Here is a 13,585-nt window from a genome sequence, read left to right as displayed (position 1 = left end):
AAGCTTCTGCCTTCGGCTCAGGTCATGATCCAGGGCTGCCTGCTCAGCGGGGAGCCTGCTTCTGCCTCTCCCACTCCTCCTGTTTGTGTTCCCTCTCTCACTGTCTCTCTCTCTCTGTCAAATAAATAAATAAAATCTTTAAAAAAAAAAAAAAAAAGGGTGTTCCTGCAGGACCATTAGCTCAGAGTCTGGCTGACTTAAGGTAAGTTGATCACTATTACTGAGATCATCAAGTATACGCTCTTAAGGAGTGGTGTATAATGGTTAAGTTGGGGCTCTGGAGTCAGCTGTATTTATCTGTCTTCTTGACTGCTGTGTCTCCAGTACCTAGAACAGTACATATCACACCTTCAGTAAATTATTTGTGAAGGAATGAGTGAATCCCAGTGTACCAGCAGACTATTCTAGTCATCCTATAATTAAAGATCATCACTTGAATTAAATTCCTTTCATTACTGCAAACACTGGCAGAAGCTTTATTTCCACAATAAATGGTGGATTCAGGTTTATTAGTGAATTGTTCACCAGATTTGCTCCTGGAATTATAAAGCTATTAGTCACAGTTTCTATTGAATATGGCCCATAACATAGTGTACTTGGTTTGATTCTCTCTGCTATTTCAGTTTGCCCCCAAATCTATACTTTATCTCTGAGGTCATTTTCAGTTTTAATTTCTGATGATTCTTCTGAAATTGCTGATTTTAATTCCCAGTGCTCTCAGAGACAAGGATACTGAAAGCTGGTATCCTTATTTATAAAGAAATAGTATGTCTCCATTAAAGAAGTGTATTTCTTTTCAAAGCATGAAGGTAGTTCCAAGAGTAACAGCTTGTACATTACTTACAGAATAGTGTCGACTGGCATGTACCAGGTAAATCCTTTATATTTTTCTATGCCTTCTTGCCTGGGTCCTGCAGGTTTGAGTCACTCTGACCTCCCTAGAGTGGAGTCAAGTATGAGTTTTCTCTAGTCTGACATGGAAACTTTTTGTCTTTTGTCCTTCTATTCCCCTCCACACCCTCTGCTGTTCATAGTACCTGCTAGGTACTCTCAGCTAGTTATACTATGACTTGACACTGTAGCTGCATCTGTGTTTCTCTCTTACCAGCTTGGATTATCAGCAAGGATGTTGGCAGAGATCTTGTGAGAAGGTATAATAAAAATAATAAAATTAAAATCCTGTTTAATTTCCCTGATAGCTAATGATGTTGAAAAAAGACTGAGGACACGAGGAGATGAGAGAAGGACCCCAGAAGAGAATGAGTCAGGAGCTGTTCATTGAGACCTTTCTGAATTTGTCTGGCTGTTGCTTTGTGTTAATTCAGGTAGTAAAGGAGCCTGCGTGTTTGGCCCATGCTGTTGATGGTGCTAGATATGAGGTATAGCTTTCTTCCTTCTCCAGTCACACTTTGCCTTTTGTGTGTGGCAGCATGGACAGGATGTTCCTGCTCAGGGTGCTTGGCTTGCCTCCCATTTGGTTTTGAACCAGTGCTGCAACTCTTAATGGGCTCCTTTTTCGGTAAATAACAGCTTTATCGAGATGTAATTCACATATCATACAATTTATCCATTTAAAGTATATAGGGGTGCCTTGGGTGGCTTAGTTGGTTGAGTGTCTGACTCTTGATTTCGGCTCAGGTCATGATCTCAGGGTCCTTGGATTGAGCCCCATATCTGGGTTTGCACTTGGTGGGGGGAGGAGGTGGTTCTGCTTGAGATTCTGTCTCTCCTTCTCCCTCTGCCTTTCCCCCCATTCACATGCACATTTTCTCTCTCTCTCTCTAATAAATAAATAAAATCTTAAAAAAATAAAGCATATAATTCAGTGGTCTGGTTTTTGTCCTTTTTTTAAAAGATTGATTGATTTTGAGAGAGAGCACAGGCGCTTGCAAGTGGGAGGAGGGGCAGAGGGAGAGACTCTCCCACAGATTCCTTCCTGAGCATGGAGCCCAAAGTGGGGCTCATCTCTTGACCTATGAGATCATGACCTGAGCTGAAAGCAAGAGTTGGACGCTTAACTGACTGAGCCACCCAAGTGCCCCTAATTCAGTGTTTTTTAATATATTCACAGAGTTGGGCAACCACCACTACAATCAACTTTAGAACATTTTTATCACCTGAAAAAGAAACTCCATACACTTGGCAGTCACACCCCATTTTCTCCCAGTCTGTGTACTTTCTGTCTCTATGGATTTGCCTATTTTGGACATTTCATATAAATGGAATCATACAATATATAGCTTTTGTGTCTGGCTTCTTTCACTTAGCATGTTTGCAAGGTTCATCCATGTTGTAGCATGTGTCAGTACTTCACTCCATTTTATTGCTAAATAATATTCCATTGTATGGATATGCCACCTTTACTTACCCATTCAGCAGGTGAATACCATTTGAGTTGTATCCATTTTTGGCTATTATAAAAAATGCTGTTATGAATATTTGTGTGTAAGTTTTTCTATGGACATATGTTTTCGTTTCCCTCAGGAGTGGAATTGCTGGGTCATATGGTAACTTTGTGTTTAACCTTTTGAAGAACTGCCAGACTGTTTTCCAACATGAGTGCACCATTTTACATTCCCACTAGGGGTATATGAGGGTTCCAGTTTTTTCACATCTTTGCCAACATTTGTTATTATCCATCTTGTACCTGTAGCTATCCTAATGGGTATGAAGTTGTATCTCATCATGGTTTTGACTTTTCACTTTTTTTTTTTTTAAGTAGGCTCCATGACCAGAGCAGAGCTCAACATGGGGCTCGAACTCACAACAGTGAGAGCAAGACCTGAGCCAAGAACAAGAGTCAGACGCTCGACCCAGGCGCCCCTCATTATGGTTTTAATTTGCATTCCCTGGTGGCTAATGATGTTGAGCGTGTTTTCATGAGTTTATTGGCCATTTGTATATCTTCTTTGGAGAAATGTCTATTCTGATCCTTTGCCCGTTTTATTTTTAGTTATTATTATTATTTTTTAAGTAGGCTTCATGCCCAGCATGGAGCTCAACGTACGGCTTGAACTCATGACCCTGAGATCATGACCTGAGCTGAGATCAAGAGTCAGGCGAGTAAATGACAGAGCCACCCAGGCGACCCCCTTTGCCCATTTTAAAATTGGGTTTTCTTTTTACTGTTGAATTGTGAGAGTTCTTTATATATTCTAGATATAAGTCCCTTATCAAATATGTGCATTCTGTAGGTGGTTTTACTTTCTTGATGGTGTCCTTTGAAGCACAGAAGTTTTTCATTTTAATGTAGTTCAACGAACCTGTTTTTTCTTTTACTGCTTGTACTTTTGGTGTCATATCTAAAAAGGCTTTACCTAACCCAAGGTCACAAAGATTTAATCCTACATTTTCTTCTAGGAGTTTTATAATTTTAATTCTTAACATTAGGTCTCTGATCCATTTTGAGTCAGTTTTTGTGTTTAGTGTGAAGAACAGGCCAGCTTGATTTTTTTTTTCCTGCATGTGGATATCCAGTTGTTCCAGTAACATTTGTAGAAACAAAGCTTTGAACTGATGCTTTTGCTCCTCACTGTCTGTCTGACAGGAAAAGAATATCTACACCTTGGGTTTTATTTACCTAGTACATAATTTTCCCACCCAAATGGTGTATTCCACACAGCTGCAATGATATTTCCTTTTTATCATTAGACAGATTACATCAATGCCAGTTTCATGGATGGCTACAAGCAGAAGAATGCTTACATTGGTACACAAGGTAAGTTAGGGTGCTCCTTACAAGTTGGTTTTATGTCATCTACCTATGATCTCTTGCACCAGATGATTGCATAGTTTTTGAAGGTAACTTGAGGTGATGTTGTGGCCACTAAATCCTGGCGTTTCATAAAGCTTGGGTGTTATTGAGAAGGCAAAGGAGAGGTATAGAGTTTCTGTACCAGATATGCGTGGAAACTTGCTGCGTGGAGATAAACTGGAGATTTGAACATACAACACTACTACAAGTTTTTGGACTATGCATTGCCAACCCAGGGGAATGGGACATCAGAACTCATTGGCCAGTGAGATGCTCTTTATGTCCAGTAGGAGGCCAGAAGTGGCAGTGGAGCTTCTCAGAGACTGAGTCCAGTCTATGAAAGGGTGTTGCTGTCCTAAGGGACTTTTGCTGGTTCCTGTACCATCAGAGAGTACCCAGCAGTCTTCTGATATGGATAGTCTATACTAGGTCTGACAGTGAAGATTTCAGATAAGAGTTTCTACGAATGTTCCTGTGGGTTCCAGTAGTCCTCCTGATCTGGCCTCGGCCATCTCAAGGAGAATACCAAGTTGCCTTCAAAGAGGGTGGGGAGAGATCAGAACACAGGAGGACATAAGAGGGCACCCTATGGGCTTTAGGCCCTTTGACCATTGCAGAGCATGGCCAGCAAGAGATCTGGCAAATACCTCTTTAGCAAGTGATCAAACTTAGTATCACCAATAATAGACAGATATCATGCCTCTGTTGTGATATAGTGAGAACTATATAACATAACCTTTATTGTTTGTTGCCAGTTTTTAAGTCTGAATCTAATCATGAAAAGTAAACCAGACAAATCCAGATGGTGGGACATACTATTAGAAAACTGGCTTAGACTCTTCAAAGTTAATGCCAAGAAAAACAAAAGCAGGGAACTATTGCAGATTAAAGGAGACTAAAGAGACATGGTAACCAAAGGCATGTGCCCATTATTGGAACTTCAGTTTAGAGAAGAAAACTGTTAATGACAAACTTGGGATAATTGGGGACTGTATATTAGATAATATTATTGTATCAGTGTTTAATTGTTTCAGTGCGATAATGGTATTGTTCTGTAGGAGAAAGTCCTTGTTCTTCTAAATATGTGCCCAAGTATTTAGGAATAGATGTCATAATTTCTTTCTTTTTTTTTTTAAGATTTTATTTATTTATTTATTTATTTGACAGAGATCACAAGTAGGCATAGAGGTAGGCAGAGAGAGAGGGGAAAGCAGGCTCCCCGCTGAGCTGAGAGCCCGATGTGGGGCTCGATCCCAGGACCCTGAGATCATGACCTGAGCTGAAGGCAGACACTTAACCAACTGAGCCACCCAGGAGCCCCGAAATGTCATAATTTCTGGAACTAACTTTTAAATAGTTACAAAATAAAAAGTGTGTGTATTTATAGATAGAAATAAATGTTGAAATAATAGCTAAAAATGATAGCTTTCAAGCTAAAGAATTTATGAGTATGTAGTAGTAGTCTTCCAACTTTTCGTTGGTTTCAAATTTTTCAAAATAAAATGAAGGAGAAAAAAGTGGATTGTTGATATATTGTTAATTGGTCTGATGGTCACAGGTTTATATTTTTCTCCTAGGAGGGACCACTCCCTCCTAGAAGAGTCCTTTTAAGACCCTAAGAAGAAATGAGAGTTATCAGGAAAAATTTTTGGCATATACAATATGACATGATCTGCCTGAGAGTAGGGGCTTTGTTGAGGAGGATGGCGTTGGCAGATTGGGCTTATGGAGGGTAAGGATTGGCTCGAGGGTACCCCAGAATGCTTCCTTCTCCAGGTTTAGAAGGCAAAGCTACTACTCAGAGTTGCGGGAATTTGATTCTTTAGGGTGGCTTTGAAGGCCCTATCCAGAAGAAACTCCCCTAAGAGTATGAAAGAGATATTTTGAGTCAAGCACAGATCACCTTTAGACAGCATCAGTACTCTCTTAGGACTGGAAGATGGGGGTTCTGTGATGTGGAGAAGGCTGATTTGATTTGCCTGGCTAACTTTCTTGGCTATATTCAGTATTTTGATTCTTATTAATAATACTATTTCTACTAATAATATCTGTTATCTATTGAGAATATCTATTATATATCAGGTATATAATCTTCATCTAATTATTACAGAGACTCTGCAAGGAAGGTTTATTAACCCATGAACAAACTGAAGAGGTTAGGCGATGTTGGATCACACAGTAAGTGGCAGAGCCAGGATTTGAAAGTATGTCTGTTTGATTCAAAAGTCCTCACAAGCCAAGTCAGAGGATTGTTTCACCCATGTCAGCATAAACCACTGACTTGAGTTCTTCAGAAAAGTTCACTGTTAAAGAGTAATCTGGGAGGTGCAGCTTTCCCTTCTAAATCTCTCTTATGCCTTGGAAGATATTATGACCCCTCTTTGCGAAGCCTGAGTCTGAGTGGTACCTGGGTGGTCAGGTGCTCTGATTGGGAAAACCATTTTTGCCAGTGATTTGAGTGTGGAAAATAAAGCATATGATTGCTGCTGTGGTGCAGGGTCGTAGGATGTGGACAAGGCTGGGGTCAGAGATGGGGAACGGGAGTTCTTACTATCTTCTTCACATACATACTATGGTAATGTAAGTGCATTGTAGGAGATTTAGAAGATGGAAATGAAATTCACTCATAACCCTAAGACCCAGAGATAATGTTAACATTCTGTAGCATTTCCTTCCAAACTGTTTTCCGTGCAAACAAATAGATACAGACATATAAAATATCTAACAAGATGGGTTCTTTCTATATGTTACTCCTTTGTTCATTTGATGGTATCTCGTGAATACCTTTCCAGAGCAAAAATAACAGATCTTACAACATCACCTTTATGGAATACTTAAATCGGGGATATGCCATAATTTAACAACTCTCTCTTGATAGACATTTAGCTTGCTTCCAAGACCTCACATGCTTTTGGCAGTGTCCACTTCTGCCAAGAGGGAATTCTGGTATCATAAAACATTAATGCTGCTAAAAGGCTTTAGCAAAAACGGTAGTAAAACCAGCAGACTTCCAGGACAAAATCAACCCTTGATACTGCCCTTCTTCCCTAAAAGCAGAGGAAAAAGGACTGGGAAAGTACATGGAATTATCCCAAGTTGTTACTTCCTTGCTTAAAAGGGAGTTGGTGGCCCACAGGTGTCTTCAAAGTTTCCCCTGAGTGCCCAGCCCTGTGAAGGTTCTAACTCTAAAAGGAGAACTTGACAATGTGGCTCTTACCCTCAGCACCATGTTTGTTGAGACATGATTCATTCTCACAAAGTAAAGTGACTGATGTAAGACCACATACATTAAATGGTTAAGCTGTTTTGATCCAGCTATGCCATCAAGAGCTGTCTATATTGTGATGAAGCAAGTTTTTATTTTTTAATTTAATTTAATTTATTTTTTTAGAGAGAGACGGAGAAAGTGCGAGCAGGGGAGGGGCAGAAGGAGAGGGAAAGAGAGACTCTTAAGCGGCTCCACACTCAGTGTGGAGCCCAATGAGTGTGGAGCCCAATAGGGCTTGATCTCACAACCCTGAGATCATGACCTGAGCCAAAATCAAGAGTCGATGCTTAACCATCTGAGCCACCCAGGTGCCCCTGTGATGAAGCAAGTTTCTAGAAAGATTCAGCTGGCAGGGGTGTCCAGAATAGACTGGAAGGGAAGGAGTCCTATTCAGAAAAATAAACCAAAATGGTATTACAGTAACTCAGACAAAAGATGATGTGGTCCTTGTGGCAGTGAAGTTGGGTCGGGAGGGCATGATAAAAACCAAAAACAATCCAAAGGCAAAAAAATTTCTAGGACTTGGTGATTGCTTCTGGAAGATAAAGGAAATGGATAAGTCAGAGTTGACTCCAACTTTTTAAGAATGCCAATACTTTTTTGAACAGAGATGGGAAAGTAGAGAGAGAAGGCTAATTTTGAAGGAAGAGATTGAATGGCAAGCATGTTGGGTCTGAGGAGACCCATGATGGGACATGGAAGGGGAGTGGTTTAGTAGGCTACTGATGATTATAAGGCTTTAGGGAGATGAAAACAGCTAGAGGCGTGTACACAGTTGACACTGTCTGGATGTGCCAGCTCAAGCCCTGATGGTAAGGCTCTTGAGAAGGTACGTAACAGTATTTCTCAAACTGGTAACTTATCTACAACTTCACCTGGGATCTTCTTAAAATGCAGATTGCACATTTCTAATACTCTCTCATACAATGCTAGAGCTGGTGGTTCAAGGACCACCCTGAATAGCAGGGATGCAGTGAGAAGAGCAGGGAGCCAGCATCTGTGCTTTGGAGTTATTAGCTGGGGACAAAACCAGAAATGCCTGAGGAGGAAAGAAGGGCTTCCCAGGGTAATGTTCCTTGTCTTATCCTTCCATTCCAGGCCCTTTGGAGAATACTTACCGTGATTTCTGGCTCATGGTATGGGAGCAAAAAGTCCTGGTGATTGTCATGACTACCCGGTGAGTTCTTCCCCTTTCCTCCCTCTGCACTCTGCCCCCACCCTGTTCCCAAGCATGGGGGGATTCAAGATGGGAGTTTAGGTCATAGAACAATGAGGATTAGGAAAGCCATGGCAAAGAGTTTGAGATGTTTTAGCTTTTTCTTAGTTGACCCAGAATTAACATAGCCAGGATATGGTGGAGATTGATAGATCTAACTTGTCAAAGTTTTAATCCTTGGCTCTGGTGACCCTGTGCCAGTTACAGGCTACTCCGAGGTCCTGGCCTTATCCACTAAGGAAGTGTGGGGAACGCGGGGCAATTCACTTTTAATCTGCTCCCTACTTCCAAAGGGCAGCTGTCTTCTTGGCTTCTGAATTACCAGCTCCCCTTCCCTACCGCTTTGGACAGTTTTTCTGCTCATTCATATTTCCACCTATAAGAGAACTACAAAAAGAGAGATGAAACATAGTTGGTCAGGCAGGAAGCTCTGGATGAAAGGAGTCCTTTTGAAATTTTGGTCTACATATCTGCCAAAACTTGAGGAATTACAAATTCATTAGTATCATCGTTATCATTATGATAATTAGAACCTATTTCAGATGAGGAGAAAAACGTGTGGCTTTCCCACTCCTCTCAGCCGAGGGCCCTTACTGGGGAAGAGAATGAACAGTGGCTGAGATATAGGGCAGAGAGTTCAGTCTGGCCCACCATAGTTTCTCTGCTGTCTTTTTTTGTTCACCAAGTGTTTATCCTGGATATGTGAGGAGTAGCAAGAGGTATCAGGATAGGTGCCAAATGGTGTAACAGGCACCCAATAAATGTCTGCTAAATGAGTACATGCAGAAACTTTAGCTGTTGTTACATCTGTTTAGAATGAAGGTTTCCCACCTTTTCTGCCAAGAAACAAAGGTATAAGTTAGAAGCAATGCAAGAGATGACATTGCTGCTAGGGGTACAGCAGATCATAGCTTACTACTATGGAGAGGAAGGATGGAAGGCTTACCTTGCTCTCTGCTGTCTTCAGCTTTGAGGAAGGCGGCAGGAGAAAGTGTGGCCAGTACTGGCCATTAGAAAGAGACTCTCGGATCAGATTTGGCTTCCTCACGGTGACCAATCTAGGCGTGGAGAACATGAACCATTATAAGAAAACAACGCTAGAAATTCACAACATAGAGGTAAATCCTGATTTTATTTTCTCACTGTTTTTAAGCTGGGGGAGAACTTTCACTGTAAAGAAAATCTCCAAATGGAATAGGCAGGAATCCAGGTAGCTTATAAGTTACTTTCATTTTTCTGGGAACAGGATGTGGATATTCAGCTCAGAGCCAATATAGCCATATTGTCTCAATGCAACAGTGATATTACTTAGGAATAAAACTTACAAGAAATCTGGGTCCTGTGTAGGGAATTCTATCCTCTCCAGACATTTAACCTGTCCTTTGGGTTTGTAGAGAAGCAACTGTGGAGAAAGTTGAGGGTGGTAGGCAGGAACCTTGGTGAGGATACCAGGGGATTGAGAATCTAGAAAAGCCAAATGTAGTCAGGGGCAAGCAGAAATGACCTCATTAACTTTTGCTTCTTTTCTCATCCAAGGAGCGGCAGAAACGCCAGGTGACCCACTTTCAGTTCCTGAGCTGGCCAGATTATGGTGTCCCTTCCTCGGCAGCTTCTCTCATCGACTTCTTGAGAGTGGTCAGGAACCAGCAGAGGCTGGCTGTCAGCAGTATGGGAGCGCGCTCCAAAGGGCAGTGCCCTGAGCCACCCATTGTCGTCCACTGCAGTGCGGGCATTGGCAGGACAGGTAATGTACCTGATGGTGCAGCAGCCCTCAGAGCATCCAGAGACAATAAGGATGGGGGAGAAATAACAAAGCTCTTAGTTGACAGTTTGGGAGAGTTTGATTCATTGGTAGCAAATTGCCATGAAAAATTCCTCTTTAATGTCCTTTGGTATCCCTAGCGTCAGCTGCGCTGGCCAAAATATACACTTCAGGGGCCAGGGCCCCTGGGGGTTGATGCTTTATACATCCCATCAGCATGATTATCTTCTGACCCCATCACTGTCACCTGGATGTTCCGGAGAGCTCAGCTGGGCTGTTGCTTCCTTCTCATCCCCCTCCCTAAGGAGATCCCCACCCTGAGCTGTGCTCTCATTCTGGAGCTAGTTAGCAGCTTTTACCTTAAGGGATGTGCATTGCAGGGACTGCTGGTCTTTTTAGTTCAGAGTTCCCTTTGGGAGAAAGTCAGGAAGAATAAGTTTCTGTTAGGTCTCTGTGGAAGAATTGTGGAGTCTCTGAAAATTAGGGCCCAGGTGTGGGAATGCTGTCATTCTGTCTTGTCTAAGACAGGCAGTTCTTCTATGTCACCTTCCCACCTTCTCTTCCTGTTACCTCCAGTACTGTCTTAGGAGACAAGAGGCCTTCTCATTTCTCTGGACTCCCAACACTCCAAATTGACCTCCTCCTTGAATCCTTTCAGGCCTAAGGCCACCTGGCCACCTACCATAAGGCACCTTGCCTTTGAATTCATTCATCCAACCTGCCTGGGTCATTTGGTAGAGGGAGGGACAGAGGAGAGATAGAGCAGGTATGACTACTTCTTTCCTTCCTTCAGGTACCTTCTGCTCACTGGACATCTGCCTGGCACAGCTGGAGGAGCTTGGCACCCTTAATGTGTTCCAGACGGTGTCCCGCATGAGGACCCAGAGGGCCTTCAGCATCCAGACCCCTGAGCAGTACTATTTTTGCTACAAGGCAATCCTGGAGTTCGCAGAGAGGGAGGGCATGGTGCCCTCCAGTCACAATCTCCTGGCCATGGAGGGTCAGTAACTGTCCCACGATCCTCCCACATGCTGGCCAGCCTTCCTTAAACTACCCTGGACACCGCTGAGCCTATAGGTTGCCATCAGTTATGCTGAAGCAATGGACCAACCTCTTCCTCATGTCTCCTGGCGCACTCGTGCACGCAAGGCAGCCTTTCCCTTTGGCTAGATAGATGTGGTGAAATTGCCACTAGAAAGGGCCAGCAGCAATGTGTTCTTAATTCCTAGCACCTGCTATCGAACTGTGCCTTATTAAAACCAAATTGTGGCTATCGGTTTTTGCCAGGGGCCCCGAGGTAAGTGGGGAAGGAAACTCCCTCCCCCCTTTCCCAATGCCATTCTCCTTCTTGAGGTCTCTTTTCCATTCCTTCCCTTTGCTAGGATTTGATGGGGAGGTTTGGTGAGCATCCACCTTCCTTCCCAGAGAGCTTGACCAAGTTACATACTCTAGAGAACGTCCCGAGTGCCAAGCACGTTTATACCTAGGGCGTGTATTCCAGTCTTTTCTGTCATTCTGTGTGTGTGTGTGTGTGTGTGTGTGTGCATGCGCGCATGTGCGCGCGCACTTACATGTATGGGTCCATATGTACGTGTGTATATAATATATATTGTATGTGATAATATGGTCGTATTCTATAAATACATATACACAGAGATACTCCTTTGTAGACTTTCCTGGGGCTCCGTGTTGCAGTTCAGGACTCTTTGCTTCTTGGACCCAACTGTTTATCCTGGACTAGCTGGGGCTGGGGATCACATCCCTTGTTATCAGACTGCAGAGTGGTGGAAGAGGACACACACACACATCCGCTCCTCATGCTCCTGCCACAGGCCCTCATTCTTACATAAGGACTTACCTCTTTCCAGAATACTGGAGCCAAGAATTCTGATTTGTGGTGACACTGGTTTAACTTAGCATGAATTGCCCTTATCTAATGATTTTACTCTGTTTACTTTGCCAATTTGGGGAATAGACCTCCACTGTGATTCCAGACCCCTCTTTCCTCTCTCTGTCCCTTGGGGCTTGGGGTCTGGGAGTAAAGATGAGCAGTCAGAGCCAAGAACAATTGGTACGAAGTCTTAGAAGAAAAGAGAGGGAGCCCAGGTGTGAGAGAGAAAGGAAACTACTATGAGAATCCCTCCTTGGGAGAATGAACTGGGGCCCCTTTTTCTTTTGCTAGAAAGTTCCTTTCCTTATGCAACTTGGCCCTGTCCACTTAAATGCCCATCTCTTCCTTCCTAGCAGCCTGCCAGACCCTGGAGCTCAGGCTGGGTGGGCTCTGTGTCAATAAAAAGCTTAACCCCTGGCTGGGTAGGGCAGTTGCCTGCAATCACTGTTTACCCCTATTCACCCATCCTGTCCCTGTCTGCTCCCAGCCTGCCCAGCCTGATGTGCCAGGGATGGAATCAAAGAGTCCCCAGCACTCCACATTCGCAAGAAAATCCTAGGAACCCGTAAACCTCCCATCCCAGATGAGGTTGGCAGCTGATCAGACCTCAATACTTTTATACTGTAATAAGCTCTTTGAATGTATATATTCTTATTTTTACAATCTTTTCATTTTGTATTTAACATCAATGGACTGAGTCAGATTCAGAAAATAATTGTAAATGTTCATATTCAATATCTTATAGCGATACAGTTTTGTATTTACATATAAATATACCGACATGATCAAACCCTTTTAGCTTCATCAATTTAGTAGCAGTCTGGGCTTGGGAAGGTGAGAAAGGGGTCCAAGAGCTGGTCTGGGAGGGATGGGGAGGCAGGGTGGGACCCAAGGCCTGGGTATCTGAGACTTTCAGTTCTCAGAGCCATCTACTTTATCCATAGGCCATAGCCCTAGCTGTGGGCAGGCAAAGGGAACCACCAGTCGAGTGCTTGCTGGGTGCCAATCTCTGTGCTTGGTTGCTTTCCTCCCCCATTACCTCATTCAAACCTAACAATAATCCAGTGAGGTTATTATGCTCACTCCCTTCTATTTCTATATAGATGAGGAAGGTAAGGTCCAGAAGATTATAGTGATTTGCTCTAGAACTGGAGCTCAGGTTGGTTTGCTCACAAAGCCATTGGCCTCTTCACTGTGTTGCTCTCTTTCAAAGATCAAGGTAGTGTTTTGTCCTTGGAAACCAGAGGGAATATTTTTTAGCTCTCCTTTCAGAGTATGAACAGTTTCTAGATTCCAGGTAGTTGATCCTGAGCCCATGCTGCATGTAGGGTGACAGAGTTGGTGACCGGTGCTCCCAGGTAGGACCTCCTGGTGTAGGGTCCTGAGGTCTGCAGAGTACCAAAGGGATCATTCTCCTAGGAAACACCATACATAGGGGTACACTGGTTTTTGTGGGAAGATCTTGAGTCGTTCATTTGCATCTCTCTCTTAGAATGGAACCAGAAGCTTTGTCCGTGTAGCACCATGCCCCATGCCATGTAGCTACTCCCTGTTGACCAGTGACAGCCTGCCCAGTTGGGGCAGTTCTGGCCTGGAGAGTGTGCAAATATTGGGGTGTTTTTTAATAAAAGTGATAGCTAACATCTACTGGGTCCTTAATTCTGTTCCACAAACTGTTCAAAGTGCTTTCTAGA

General features: G+C 43.1%; 1 protein-coding gene across 2 annotated transcripts in view; it reads left to right on the top strand.

Moving 5' to 3' along the window:
- The window catches only part of PTPN9 (protein tyrosine phosphatase non-receptor type 9), a 75,850-nt gene extending 63,166 nt beyond the window's left edge, over window positions 1-12,684 (top strand). For both annotated transcript variants that reach the window (XM_032418094.1, XM_032418093.1), the window contains 5 exons: window positions 3,652-3,718; window positions 8,121-8,199; window positions 9,206-9,356; window positions 9,775-9,982; window positions 10,794-12,684. In XM_032418094.1, coding sequence (XP_032273985.1) covers window positions 3,652-3,718; window positions 8,121-8,199; window positions 9,206-9,356; window positions 9,775-9,982; window positions 10,794-11,008 — 720 coding nt within the window. In that variant the 3' untranslated portion in view covers window positions 11,009-12,684. The remainder of the gene's footprint in view (window positions 1-3,651; window positions 3,719-8,120; window positions 8,200-9,205; window positions 9,357-9,774; window positions 9,983-10,793) is intronic.
- The last annotated feature ends 901 nt before the right edge of the window (window positions 12,685-13,585 follow it).

The sequence above is a fragment of the Phoca vitulina genome, unplaced genomic scaffold (assembly GCF_004348235.1).
Source record: "Phoca vitulina isolate PV1807 unplaced genomic scaffold, GSC_HSeal_1.0 scaffold20, whole genome shotgun sequence".
Taxonomy (NCBI): domain Eukaryota; kingdom Metazoa; phylum Chordata; class Mammalia; order Carnivora; family Phocidae; genus Phoca; species Phoca vitulina.
This window is presented reverse-complemented; position numbering and strand designations above follow the sequence as displayed.